The 14,780-nt window shown below is 37.1% G+C and overlaps 2 protein-coding genes across 2 annotated transcripts; one reads left to right on the top strand and one right to left on the bottom strand.

Moving 5' to 3' along the window:
- The first annotated feature begins 3,508 nt into the window (after positions 1 to 3,508).
- LOC109180505 (receptor protein kinase TMK1-like) lies at positions 3,509 to 8,560 on the top strand. Its single transcript, XM_019330129.1, has 3 exons — positions 3,509 to 3,814; positions 3,852 to 6,160; positions 7,830 to 8,560. The coding sequence occupies exons 2-3, from the start codon at positions 3,862 to 3,864 to the stop codon at positions 8,363 to 8,365; spliced, it is 2,835 nt and encodes a 944-aa protein (XP_019185674.1). The 5' UTR covers positions 3,509 to 3,814; positions 3,852 to 3,861; the 3' UTR covers positions 8,366 to 8,560.
- Positions 8,561 to 12,527: 3,967 nt separating this feature from the next.
- On the bottom strand, positions 12,528 to 13,442 carry LOC109180255 (uncharacterized mitochondrial protein AtMg00810-like). Its single transcript, XM_019329745.1, has 2 exons — positions 13,119 to 13,442; positions 12,528 to 13,004 (listed from the first exon to the last, which is right to left on the bottom strand). Exons 1-2 carry the CDS (start codon positions 13,440 to 13,442, stop codon positions 12,528 to 12,530), a joined length of 801 nt encoding a protein of 266 aa, XP_019185290.1.
- Between the last annotated feature and the right edge of the window lie 1,338 nt (positions 13,443 to 14,780).

Here is a 14,780-nt window from a genome sequence, read left to right as displayed (position 1 = left end):
GCAAGGTGAATTATAATCCAAAAATTTTTAATTATATTTATATTGATGTTTTTAAATTTTTAAAATAAATTTATAAGTATATAAAGTCATTACTTTAGGTACATAAATTTGGTTTTAAAAAAATCACTACTATAAGTATATATAAATTCAGTACTACCTTGTAATAGAGTCAACAGTATTCAAAAAATAAAAATAAAAATTCAGTACTATGAGTACAAAAATTCACAACTGTAAATATATAAATTTAATATTATTGCTTTGGTGCCATTTTATGTACCTAAATTTTGTATGTACTTGCAATATTATTTTATGTACTTGGGTTTATGACAAATTATTCCGTGGATCTAGGTCCACTATGGAAGATGGATTTGGGTAAAAAAAATAAACAGTTTATATATCAAATATTCACAATTTACATACTAAATGTTCACAGTTTGCATACACAATTTATATATTAAATGTTCATAATTTACATACTAAATGTTCACAATTTAAATTGTGAACATTCATAATGTAAATTGTGTATTTCGGACCCAAGTCTACCTTGTAAGGTGGACCCAAGTCCATGATATAACTTTTGTGGGTTTATGATGTCATATGACCACTGGTCCATGATATCAATTGTTATGTCGTGAAACCTGTCCACCTTGCAAGGTGTGTAAAGTTCTATGTTCATAATTATTGAACTCTATATTCATAATTATAAAACTTTATGTTTATAATTTTTGAACTTCATATTCACAATTATTGAACTCTATATTCACAATTACAGAACTCCATGTTCATAATTACTGAACTCTATGTTTATAATTATAAAACTCTATGTTCACAATTATTGAACTCTATATTTACAATTACAGAACTCTATATTTACAATTATAATAGTTTTGGAACTGTGTCCACCTTGCAAGGTGGACACGGTTTCACAGCATAATTTGCCCCATGATATGATTTGGGCTTGAATTAAGTCCATATGCCTAGATGGGCTTCAGAAAATGAAAGATTGAGTGGATAAGCCCACATCTATGGGGTAATTAAATAGCCTATTATAAGCATGGGCTATTATTATGATACGTCGAAAAATAAAATGAAGGTAAACGTTAACATTATCAGTCCCAATTTAAACAAAACTACCATTACGCCTATTATCAAGGCAAATTAGTCTGTGGATCATGAATACAAAGTACATTATTTTTGTATTGAATGTACATTATTTAGTAGTATATAAATTAGGAATAAAGTTTAAATTGGTCATTAAACGTAATCTGAAAATGCAATTAGGCCACTGAACAAAAAAAAAAAAGAAAGTACAATTAGACCACTAAACACTCCAAATGTATACAATTTCACCTGATAGCAGATTACCACTAATTTCATTAAGCTGGTTGCTTATGTAGATGATAAGTTGTCATTTTTAATAATTTTTAATAATACTTTAAAAATAAAATACCTCCCCCCCCCCCCTCCCCCTCCTCCATCTCTGGTTGGAGACGAAGGAAGGGGGAAAGGCGGGTGGCGTGAGACGAGTCCTTCGTCTCACGCCACCCCCTTCCCCCCTCCTTTGTTTCCGCCGGAGGCGAAGGGGGGGGGGGGAATGGGTGGTCAGAGGCTACCCCGACGTTTTCTCTCTTTCTTTTTTTTTTTTAAAAAAAAAATATATTTTTATATTTAAAATTTATTATTAAAAATTATTTAAAATGCTAACTCATCATCTACGTAAGCAAGTAACTTGATAAAATGAATGGTAACCTGTTATCCGATAAAATTACATACATTTAGGGTGTTCAGTGGTCTAATTGTACTTTTTTTTTTTTTTTTTTTTTTTTCGTTCAGTGGCCTAATTGCATTTTTAGGTTACGTTCAGACGGTTTAGTGGTAAATTTGGACCTTATTCCTATAAATTAATATAGAATGTACTTTTAGTATTCAAATAATATATTTTATGTACACAAATAATGTATTTTTACTATATAAAAATGTACTTTTTATATATATATATATAAAAGAGCTAAATGATAAATAGTATTTTTACTATATAAAAATGTACTTTTTTTTTTATATATATATAAAAGAGCTAAATGATAAATATGCAAAAGAATTATACACCTCATTAACACTTATTGTTAAGAGGCAATAATATAAAAGAGCTAAAGGGACAGCTGACAAAAACATTATATTGTTTTGATTAAGCTTATTAGGTCATTACACTTGTAGACAAACAAAGTAAGAACAACAATAATCTTAGGACTAAGTACCCTACCCTGATCCAGACAGCAAAGGGTACTCATGTCAACACATGATGTTTTAATTTCCTTTCCAATCCTAATCCCTTTCTCCATAAGTTTTCTATTAATAACAAAATGGAAAGTCTTGCATAGGATTCCTTCACTAACAAACCCACATGCTAGTTCCATATAAGATTTTTTTTTTTATTTATTTGGGTTTAATAGATTATTGGAATCAATAAAGACATTGTTATTAGTTAATTAGTATATTATTTGCTTAATTTTACATAATGGACCAAACTACATGAACAAAAAAATTTAACCATTTGTTCCTTACGCACTTGGTTCATCATTTGACTTAATAGTTATGTCTAGAGATATCAGTTATGAGGAGCATGTATGCGAAAAGGCACGATGAAAGGTCTGGATTGTATGCGAAAAGGCCCAAGGACGATGGAAGGTCTGGATTGTACACACATGAAGACTATGATTTGACTAGTGAGCTAATTGTGCGACTTGTAATTTACTTCTATAGTAGCTCTAGGTGAGGGGTCCTGTGGGCTTAGGATTAGTGCAACGAAGTTGAGATCACCTAAGTTTTTTTTTAAAGAAGGATGTAGGAGTTTTTATTATTATTATTATTATTATTATTATTATTATTATTATTATTATTATTATTATTATTAAAGGATTAGTTCGACGAAACTGAGATCACCTAAGGTTTTTTTTTTTAAGGAGGACGGAGGGGTCATGTGGGCTTAGGATTAGTGCGATGAAGCTGAAATCACCTAAGTTTTTTTTTTTTTTTTTAAAGAAAATTTTCACCATGTGATATAACAGATATTAAATCGTAATAGAGTCAGTAACATTCAAACAAAAAAAGAAAGTAGACTTAATTTTAAGTGAGGTGAATCGACCAATTTATGATAACTACTGCTAATAAGAATTTTATTGTCATATTAAATGGTGATTTTTTTTTTTTGTCCTTATAGCTTTATTCTGCACACAGTATTGTGTAATGAAAATGGTTTACATAATTAAGGTAATTTTTCATAAATGTTATGGATTAATATGGTGAAATTTTATTTAAATGCAGTGAATATTAAAGATTGTTTATGTTATTTGGTCAAAGGTTTAATTACATAAAACGAAAACAAAAAAAGTCAATAACTTTTTTGAATGTTTTCCGTATAAAATTTATAAAAATTTGAAGTGATTATATAAATGTGGCTTATAATTTCAGAAATTTATAAAAATCTACAAAATATTGATTGAAGAAAAGTAGACAAACCATTGACAAACACAGACAAGCTGGCATCGTGTGGCATGTTCCCAAGAATCATCCAGCCTTTACGGTTACTCTCATCTCTCCCTGAACCTCACAATACATACATGGATACATACAACTCCATTTTTCTGATTTCTTAAAAGCTTTCCAGTTTAAGTGGGTCCCTCTCCTCATGTGCTCTCTCTCTTCTCCCAAAGCTCTCTGGTCTGGTCTTTGCTGTTCCCTTTCTTCTTCCTCCTTTCCTTCAATGCACCTCTAAAATCTTGAATATCTGCTCTCTTTTTCTGCCTAAAAAGCCTCCCTTTAGTCTCAATATCTGCTCTCTTTGCTATCGGGATCTTTTCCTAGATGAAGAAGATGAAACATTTTGGGATAAAGATTTCAGCTTTACTGTTACTGTGGATTTTTCCCAGTGTTTTTCTGTACGCAGAGTCTCAAGAAGATGATGGTTCTGTGATGCTGGCTCTCAAGAAGAGCCTGAACCCACCATCGGAGCTGGGGTGGTCCGACCCGGATCCATGCAAGTGGGACCATGTGGTTTGCCAGGACAAGCGGGTTATCCGGATCCAAATTGGCCACCATGGCCTTCAAGGTACTCTTCCTTCTGAACTCTCTAAACTCACTCAGCTTGAGCGATTAGAGCTCCAATGGAACAACATTTCTGGACCATTGCCCAGCTTGAGTGGTTTGGGTTCATTGCGAGTGTTAATGCTTAGTAACAATCAGTTCACTTCAGTTCCTGCTGATTTCTTTGCTGGGATGTCTTCTTTGCAATCTGTTGAGATTGATAATAACCCCTTTGCTGCCTGGGAAATCCCTGAGAATCTTAGAAACGCTTCGGCCCTGCAGAATTTCTCTGCAAACTCTGCAAATATAAAGGGGAAAATTCCGCGTTTTTTGGACTCTGATGCCTTTCCTGGGCTGATAAACTTACATTTAGCTCTCAATAACTTGGAAGGTGAGTTGCCATTGGGCTTTTCTAGTTTGCCCATTGAGTCTTTGTGGTTGAATGGGCAGAAACTCAGTGGAACCATTGATGTTTTACAGAACATGACATTCTTGGAGGAGGTTTGGCTTCATTCCAATGGGTTTACTGGTCCATTGCCCAATCTTTCTGGGTTGAAGGCTTTGGAGGTATTGAGTCTTAGAGATAATTCTTTCGTAGGACCCGTGCCATTGTCCTTGGTGAATCTCGAGTCCTTGAAAGTTGTTAATTTGACGAATAATTTGCTTCAAGGACCAATGCCAAAGTTCAAAGACTCGGTTTCTGTTGATATGGTGAAGGATACCAACAGTTTTTGTTTGCCTCAGCCTGGCGATTGTGACCCTAGAATAAATACATTGCTTTCGATTGTGGAATCAATGGATTATCCAACAAAGTTTGCGGGGAATTGGAAGGGAAACAACCCCTGTGCAGATTGGTTTGGGATCACTTGCAACAATGGGAATATCACCATTATTAACTTTCAGAATATGATGCTTACGGGTTCAATTTCTCCGGAATTTGCTTCACTTAAATCACTGCAAAGATTAGTCCTTGCTGATAATAATCTCACGGGGGTGATTCCCGAGGAGCTCACTACCATGACGAGTCTAACTGAATTGGATGTTTCCAACAACCAGCTTTACGGGAAAGTGCCCGTTTTCAAGAAGAATGTGATGTTAAAGACGAATGGGAACCCTGATATTGGGAAGGATAAGAGTGAGGTAGGAAAAACTTCTCCGGGCACTTCTGGTCCGCCTAATTCTGATGAGGGTAAAAATTTACAAAATGCTAGTAAGAAATCTAAGAGCTGGATTGGAATAGTGGTATTTTCTGTTATCGGTGGTGTCTTTGTGCTTTGTTTGATCGGATTAGTGGCTTTTTGTCTATACAAGGGCAAACAAAAGCGGTTCAGCAGAGTGCAGAGTCCAAACGCCATGGTGATTCATCCTCGCCATTCGGGTTCTGAAAACGACAGCGTGAAGATCACGGTGGCGGGGTCGAGCGTTAGTGTAGGTGCAGCGAGTGAAACCCACACCGTTTCCACCACTGAAACTAGCGATATCCAAATGGTCGAGGCCGGGAATATGGTAATTTCGATTCAAGTCTTGAAGAGTGTCACGAACAACTTTAGCGAGGAGAACATATTAGGCCAAGGAGGATTCGGGACCGTGTACAAAGGAGAATTACACGATGGGACGAAGATTGCTGTGAAGAGAATGGAGTCTGGAGTTATCACCGGGAAGGGGCTAGCCGAGTTCAAATCCGAGATTGCTGTTCTGACGAAAGTTAGGCATCGGCACCTCGTTGCTCTACTTGGTTACTGTCTCGACGGGAACGAGAAACTTCTCGTGTTTGAGTACATGCCCCAAGGGACATTAAGCAAACATCTTTTCAACTGGGCCGAGGAAGGCGTGAAGCCCCTGGGGTGGACCCGAAGATTGACAATCGCTTTAGATGTTGCTAGAGGAGTAGAGTATCTCCATACTTTGGCTCACCAAAGCTTCATCCATAGAGATCTAAAGCCCTCCAACATTCTTCTCGGAGATGATATGAGGGCTAAGGTAGCGGATTTTGGACTTGTTCGACTTGCCCCTGAAGGGAAAGGCTCAATCGAGACGAGGATTGCTGGAACATTTGGATATTTGGCACCCGAATATGCAGGTTTGCCTTAACTTCATTTATTCATGTCCTTTGTGTATGTATATGCATGCCATGCTCAATTAAATTTACTCTCAAACATGAATGAAATCAAACGGTAATGACCGACAACTAAAACTTTGGTAGCTGTTAAGTGTCCCACATTGATAAAATAAGAGAGAACATATGGGTTTATAAGGCCATGGGTTAGATTAGTAAATTGATTGGATTCAATCTTTAAAAGTAATTTTTTAACAGCTAAACCAAGATAGCTAGTGGTGAAGTCCAACCCATTTTAGTAATTAAACATAGCAAGGTTACGTTGGACCTAAAAGCATTTGATAAACCTTGGCATGGCCTGGATTTAGTTACGTTTAGTCCTCAAACATGAATGAAATTCAATGGTAATGAAAACTTTTGGTAGCTAAGCAGTTATTTGACAAGTTATCCAAGATGGCTAGTGGTGAAGTACACCACATTCCAGTAGTTTAACATTGGAAAGTTGAACCAACCTTGGCACTGGTTTGCATTTAGGGGCGCTCAGACAATCGTTATATTGTGGAACTGTGGACCCTAGTCCAATACACAGAATTCATGTTCATAATACACATACACATAAACACGATATAATGAACATGAGTTCTGTGCATTATGAACAAGAATTCTGTGTATTATATAGCTACGGACACAAACACTTGACATAATACACTGAATTCAGGTTCATTATATCGTGTTTATGTGTATGTGTATTATGAACATGAATTCTGTGCATTATGAAGTCGAATTTTGTGTATTGGACCAGGGTCCATAGTGCCCTGGTCCACGATATAATTTGCTGCGCTCAGATTATGTAGGAAATGTTAGACTTTTGTGTTTGATTAAACTGAGGTATGTAAATAAACTTGTTTGGTTGAGGATTATCTTTTATGTTATAATGGCCATTTTACTTTAATATTTTTAACATATCTTCATGTATTTCAGTAAACTTCAAAATTAAATTAAAAAAAATAAGGCAATGGTAAATATATAAGTAAATGATTTAAAATTAATTAACTAACACACATGAGCTAGTATTTCTTCCAAAAAGAGTTAATACTCAGTTTAGTTTTTGACTATAGCAGTTTTTCTCAATTTAGTCTTAAATGTCTTTTTGTGCTTAATTGGATCATCAACTTCAATGGTTTTCCTAATTGAGTCATTTGTAAATGTAGCTTGGTAATTTCTCCTTTATTAATACTCAATTTAGTCTTTGACTATAGTGATTTTACCCAAATTAGTCTTCGACTATATTGGTTAATACCCAATTTAGTCATCGACTATAGTGAGTTTTCTTGATTTAGTCCTTGATTTTAACCGCCGACGACTCAATTAATCACCAAAAAAAAAACATTTAGGACTAAATCTAGAAAATCACCATAGTTGAGGACTAAATTGGGTATTAACTCCCTCCAAAAATATTAAATCAAGATTTCTAAGTGAAGGGTATCGCATTCTCTCCAAAAGTATTACTCCGTAAAAGATTATTTTCTTTCATGTGTGTATTTTTTTTAGTTTGTGTAAATTGTATTTTTTAGAATGAATTTGGCATTATATGCACATAGTCATTTATGTAGTTGTTTTATAAATTTATACCATTAAAGTTCCTTGTAGTGCTAGGGTCTAAATCCATTTTATTTCCATTCGTTTTTTCCAGTAACTGGGAGAGTAACTACGAAGGTAGATGTATTTAGTTTTGGTGTGATCTTGATGGAACTGATCACGGGCAGAAAGGCTCTCGACGAGAGCCAACCCGAGGAGAGCATGCATCTCGTGACATGGTTCCGAAGGATGTACTTAAACAAGGACACCTTCCATAAGGCAATCGACCCGACCCTTGATCTCGACGAGGAAACGCTCGCTAGCATCAGCACCGTAGCTGAGCTTGCTGGGCACTGCTGTGCGAGGGAGCCATATCAAAGGCCCGACATGGGTCACGTGGTCAACGTCCTTTCTTCTTTGGTCGAGCTTTGGAGGCCCTCGGAGCAGAGCTCATCAGACGACATTTATGGCACTGACCTAGACATGTCCCTGCCACAGGCACTAAAGAAATGGCAGGCGTATGAAGGTACGAGCCAGCTCGACGACTCCTCGTCTTCTTCGTATCTTCCTAGCTTGGACAACACCCAAACGAGCATACCTACCCGACCATATGGATTCGCCGATTCATTCACATCTGCAGATGGCAGGTGATCGAGGAGTCGTTACGTTATGTTTCGCTGTTCATTCTCTCTCGTGTGATAATGTAATCTCATATGTCTCTTGTATTTCCTTCCCTGTCTACTTTTTTGGCCGCTTAACTTTAGTGTTCCATTAGTGCAGAATGGTATTTGGACATGATTAACTCATTCATGGAGTTTTGTTAATGTTGTGCAAAAAATTTCTCTAGCTAGCATGAGTAATCTGTTGACTCCCAACACCCCCTTCCCCTCAAACTCTTCATTACTCTCATTTTTTAGCAATATACCAGTATACCACCCAGTATTCCCACTGTCTGGTGGAAGGCCGGTGAAGGGTTAAGTCTAACACCAGGTGGATAAGGGGATTTGTGGAACAGGGCCGATAAACGGATAAAGGGGCCATGTTTAGTATCTGGTGGCTCGGGAATTGTTTGGCGGAGGCTTGTAAAGTCTTTAAGGGCTAAGTCCAGCACCCACCTGTCTCGAAAAATGTGATGGCAATCTATAAGGAAGGAAATAAAGTTGTGCCTTCCCTACTAGCTTTTGGTGTGAGCGGTAACCGCTTGATCCTAACAAGTGGTGTCAAATTCCCAGCAATAACAATTAAAATTGGTTTGCTGGGAGGGGGGAATTGTTGGGCGGCGCCGGTAAAGGGGCCATGTCTAATACCTGATGGTTAGGGGATTGTTGGGCGGAGGCCGGTAAAGCCCCTAAGGGCCAAGTCCAGCACCCAGCCCGTTTCAAACAATGTGATGATGATCTATAAGTAAAGAAGTAAAGTTGGGATTTCACTACTAGCTATAGCTTTTGGCGTGAGTGGTAAGCCTTTGATCCTAATAGGATTGTTAGACCGTGGCCTAAATGGTCAAATCTAGCACCTTATCTTTAGAAAATGTGACGGTATATAAGAAAATAAAATTGTGTCCTCGCTACTAGCTATAACTTTAAATTGACATAGTGATAAGCGTTTGTTCCTAACAAAAGGATAGCAACCCGCTTACCAACTATTTTAAATCTTTATGAATTATGATTCCACACATTTTCAATGTGGCTGCACTAGGTATATTTTTCTAGGAAAAAGATGAAGTAGGCAGTTGGGCATTATGTGCACAGGGACCACACGTCCTCCATTAATTATCTGTTGTTATTTTCACAGTTTTTTGCACTTTTGCGCATGAAAACATCATGCACCATTAACACGTACTGCTCATATTATGGGCTGGGGAATATGTAATCTCACACGTTAATATACATTTGAGACAACATAAAGTGGTACGATAATAGTGATTTCCAGCTTTGCTTTCGATAAGGCCGGATTGGTATTTTAGTCATAGATGTCGGGCTCACGTGCGCAATTACATATCCGACAACGTTAACCATGGAACGAAGTCGATGCCATTGTTGTGTTTCAGTCAGCAATTACGTACGTGGTTATGGTTTCATCATCTCTGATCTTCCCGTTGTAACCTATGCATAAACTTAATTCACGTGTTGCTGACTGTTGATAGATATGGTTGATTTGATTTAATTTGGAGCCTTTAAATCAACCCGGAAAGTACTCCATAGCTAAAAAAAAAAAAAAAAGTATACCACCTGGGAGCAACTCCTGACTTGACTGACTATTAATTTGATCATTATAAAGTTATAAGTTCAACTCTTAACGAGAATAGCTTATTAATCTTTTTGGTTTGAATCGATCAACTATGAGTAGCCAGACTGGTTTACTTTCTTGAAATTCTTTAGTGACTAGGGTCACAAAGCGGAGTTTATTTTTTATTGGGTGAGAGACCCGTCGTGCCCGGTGGAGTAAATAGGGTTTAGGGTTTGAGTTGATCAGCTATAAGTAGCCAAACATGTTTCTCGCTTTAAGTACTCGAGAGGTCGGCCGATCGACCTGCTCACTCAAAAGGGCTAAATGACACATTGACGCTTAGGGGTGTGCAAACTTTGATAAAAGTTCGGTTAACCGATTTGAACCGAAAATTTTCAATATTTGGTTAATGGTTGGATGTTTTGTAAAATTTCAGTTAATGGTTAATTCGGATTGAAACTATCAGTTAATTAACCGAATTAATTGAAATTTTAAATATATAAATAAATACATAAATAATGTTAAATTCCTAAAACTAAAATGAAATCCCTATGGACTAGGAATGTTTAGACTTTAAATTTTGGATTGAAGTTATGGATTTATTATTATAGGTATTGAGGTAGTTAGATTTACTATTATAGATTTATAGGTAATATTTTAAGTTTTAAAAATTTAGATTAATCGACTAATTAACCTTCGAAAAAAATTTTAATTCAATTAATTAGGTAATACGAAATTTGGTTCAATTAATTGTTAAAACTTTAAAAATTTTGATTAAAATGATTCGATTAACCAAATGCACAATCCTACCGACGCTTCAAAGGATTTATAATCTCTCTAGATTCTTGCTGACACCCTCAATCTCAAGGCAAATGGTCCAAAGCCAAGTGTAATCATTCTATTTGTTAATAGAATAACAATTTATGGCTAGCCAATCTATAAATACTACACTCCGTATACATTCAAAAAAAAGGTTCGGACTTAATTGATAATTGACTAAGTACATGTTTGGTTTGCTAGAAAATATTTTTTTTCATTTTTTAATTTAAAGAAAATTAGCTTTTTTTTTTTGTTTGGTTTATGGAATTTTTTTTTTTTTTTAAGAATGAAGAAAATATTTTCTATTTGGTCCCTTTTGGTATTTTGTTTTTCATAGAAAATGTTTTTCATGAAAAACAAGTAGGCCAATTATGCTATCACCAACTTTTCTTAATTACTATTATTATTGTTGTTGTTATTATTGTGTAGGGGTATAATTTTCTTTATACTCATTATTTTTTACCATTTCAAACTCAACCAAACAATGGAATTAACATTCCTAGTAATTTATTTTCCACAAACCAAATAATGTAATTAATCTTTCTGATAATTTTATTTTCATGAAATTTTAATTTCATTTTTCCTCAAAATATTTTTCGCAAACCAAACGGGCGTAAAGCTCTACTCTTGTATATATCCTCAAGTTGCCAACCAAGAATTTTTTTTTTTTTTTTAAATCTTAATCAATTCTCATGTCGATCATCTATTATGCTCATAACATAGTATACAATGGATGCTAAGGTTGTAATGCTTTAATTGATTGTGCCGATGTATTTAAAAGGTTATTGAATCCATAACTTTAAGGGCACTCACTTTGATCTGTCAAAGCATTTAAGAAGATGTAAATTATGGTAACTCAATAACTTAACAAATAGGATCAAATGTCAGTTATAAGTCCTACATGGTTGCCGTTAAAATTCACAAAAGGTTGTAATTAAATTACTATATTGTAGAATCATCGTTTTCGGGTATTTGGTCATCACATCCACCTTTAATCAAATACAATTAAAATTGAATTGAAGTTAGATCATTTTTTTATTTATTTTTTTGAAAGCTAGTTAGGTCATATTCTGATGACACGTGATAAAGGGCTTTGAATTTTGATTTTTGAAGTAGCTAGCTAGTAGCTACGCTCCTTGATCATGACTTGTATAGTTGTATTTAATTAGTCTGAAAACTACTAGAAATTCAACTTGCGTGATTTATTTAATTATTACACCAATCTATTTACACTGTATCAAATTGATGGGTACACTCAAATAATTATACCACGGAGTACGATATATTTCATGCATTAATAATATAATAAAGGGACGAAGAGGGCCAGCTCAAGTGTCAAATGAACTCTCTTTGTGGGGGAGAATTTTGGGATAACCCGGGTTTGATTCCCACAAGTGACGATTCCCTTTGGGCCAGCTTTTGTGCCTTTTGGAGCGAATCGGGTGGACCTGGACCGTTAAACAGACAGAGAAAGACCCGGACCACAATGTATGGTTTCCAAAAAAAATATATAATAAACATTAATTATAAGACTTTTAAATTAAGCAGATCAAATATCATTAAGAAAAAGAAAAAAAAGATGTATCTATTCAACACCATAATTTTAGTGGGGCTTGATTGGATGAGGAATGTGTTGTCTGTGTTATTCATCATACTAAATTCTACAAGAGTATATGAATACATTAATATGAGTCCTATCACAATATAACTACTCACAACTAATAGACTCCTAACACTCTCCCTCAAGCTTAAGGTGGGCAGTCAATTACATTGAGCTTGCCACGAAGAAACATGAACTGTGGACTAGGTAGCGGTTTTGTGAAGACATCCGATCCGCCACTTGATCTTTAGTGAAAATAGAATGCACCTGTAACTCCTTCTTAGCCATCTTGTCACGAACAAAATGGTAATCGATTTCCACGTGCTTCATTCTAGCATGAAACACAGGATTGGCACAAAGATACGTGACCCCTAAATTATCACACCAAAGAGAAGGCACCACCGCCATACCGACCCCAAGCTCACGGAGCAAAGAAACCAGCCACGTAACCTCTGCAAAGACATCAGCAAGGCCTTTGTACTCAGCCTCAGTGGATGACCGAGCCACAGTGCATTGCTTCCGACAGGCCCAGGAAATCAGATTGTTGCCAAGAAAACCCGCAAACCCGCAAGTGGACTTCCTATCATCCGGATCGCCAGTCCAGTCCGAATCTGAGAATCCATGAACCGCAACTGAAGAAATCTTACGGATATGCAAATCGAAGTGAATAGTCCCTTTAATATAACGCAAAACGCGTTTGAGCATGGCCTAGTGTTCAGTGGTGGGAGAGTGCATGTGCTGACAAAGCCTATTCACCGCATAGGAGAGATCCGGTCTCGTAACGGTAAGATACTGCAGCACCCCAGCAAGACTCCGATATTGCGTGGGATCCGCATAAGGAGTCGGAACATCCGTAGAGGGCCGAGTAAGAGAAACCGGAGTAACTAGAGGCTTATAGTCAACCATATTTGCACGTTTCAGAATATCCTGCATATAGCGTCGCTGACACAGAAGCAAGCCATCATTCCACGGGACCTTTTCTATGCCAATAAAGAAAGACGGAACCCCCATGTCACGAATCTTAAATTCAGATGCCAACTCCGCAAGAAAACGCGTAACACGAGAACCATCAGAACCCATGACCAGAATGCCATCCACATACACAAGGAGGTACAGGCAAACAGAATCACGTGTATAGATAAATAACGAAACATCAGTTTTTTATGGAGAAAAATCGACCGAAACCAAGAAAGAATAGGAAGGAGGAGACCGATGCAAACGAAAGTGAGGGCTTTCATTATTTTGGACACGGGTAGGCATTTTATTGATGAGATAGACCGCAGTCTCAAACGCATAATCTCAAAAGCGTTGCGGAACCGAAGCCTGAGCCAGTAAGGCCAGATCAGTTTCCACAACATGACGATGTCTACGCTCTACCTGACCATTTTGCTCGTGAGTATAAGCACACGATTGCCTATGATTGATACCGAGAGAGACAAACGTGTTATGTAAATGCTTGTACTCTCCCCCTAAATCAGACTGAACAGAAATAATCTTTTGTCCAAATGAACATTCAACAAGTGACCGAAACTGATCAAATATGACATACAAGTCTGTTTTGGCACTCATGGGATAGAATCAAATAAAACGAGTATAGTCATCGACAAATAACACAAAATAGCGAAATCCATTAACAGAAAGTAATGGCGCTGGGCCCCACATATCAGTATAAACAAGCTCTAAGACACGAGTAGTAGTAGTCTCACCACGGGGAAGGGAAAACCGAGAGGATTTACCCAACATACATGCACGACACAAAATAGAACTATCACTAATACTAGAATTAAGCGAACAAGCATTTAAAATCTGACGAAGAACATGAGAATGCGGGTGACCCAGCCGACCATGCCAAACGGACGAAAAAGCACGAGAGGCCACTAGCGCAGCATGACTCTGGCGAGACATAGGCCAAGAATAGAGACCCCCGGACGCATGACCCTTATAGAGGACCTCCTTGGTTAAACGATCCTTCACAAAGAAACGTTCAGGGTGAAACTCAAAATAAGCATTATTGTCCCTAGCAAAACGCTGAACAGACAACAAAGACGCAAATAACCCAGGAACATAAAGAACATCAGACAACCGAAACAATTTAGTAGGAGAAGCTACCGAAGTAGACCCAGTACTAGCAGTAGTTAAGCATTTACCGTCACTGACACGAAGAGTGTCCGAACCAGCATATGAAGCGGCAGAAGTCATCAGCGATGGGACCGAGGTGGCATGATTAGACGCACCAATGTTGGAAACCACTATTTGGCACCAATGGAAGTCGCATCATCCACTGAATGTGCGACATTAGCCCGAGGCCCAGGGGCACCGTCATATCGCAGAAAGTAGGAGGCAGTGGAGTGACCATTGACACCACAGATCTGACACTGGGCACCGCCTCCTCAACCACAGCTGTGACCCTTTCCACGA

This window comes from Ipomoea nil, unplaced genomic scaffold (assembly GCF_001879475.1).
Source record: "Ipomoea nil cultivar Tokyo-kokei standard unplaced genomic scaffold, Asagao_1.1 scaffold1026, whole genome shotgun sequence".
NCBI classification, from domain to species: Eukaryota; Viridiplantae; Streptophyta; class Magnoliopsida; order Solanales; family Convolvulaceae; genus Ipomoea; species Ipomoea nil.
Note: the sequence above shows the minus strand (reverse complement) of the source record. Positions and strands in the feature narration are given on the sequence as shown.

Excerpts from the sequence above, each read along its gene's own strand:
- LOC109180505 (XM_019330129.1), top strand. The coding sequence starts at position 3,862 with ATGAAGAAGATGAAACATTTTGGGATAAAGATTTCAGCTTTACTGTTA. Across the intron at positions 6,161-7,829 it reads TTTGGCACCCGAATATGCAG|TAACTGGGAGAGTAACTACG; the intron begins GTTTGCCTTAAC and ends CGTTTTTTCCAG.
- LOC109180255 (XM_019329745.1), bottom strand. The coding sequence starts at position 13,442 with ATGGGTTCTGATGGTTCTCGTGTTACGCGTTTTCTTGCGGAGTTGGCA. Across the intron at positions 13,005-13,118 it reads GACCGGATCTCTCCTATGCG|ATTTCTTCAGTTGCGGTTCA; the intron begins GTGAATAGGCTT and ends CATATCCGTAAG.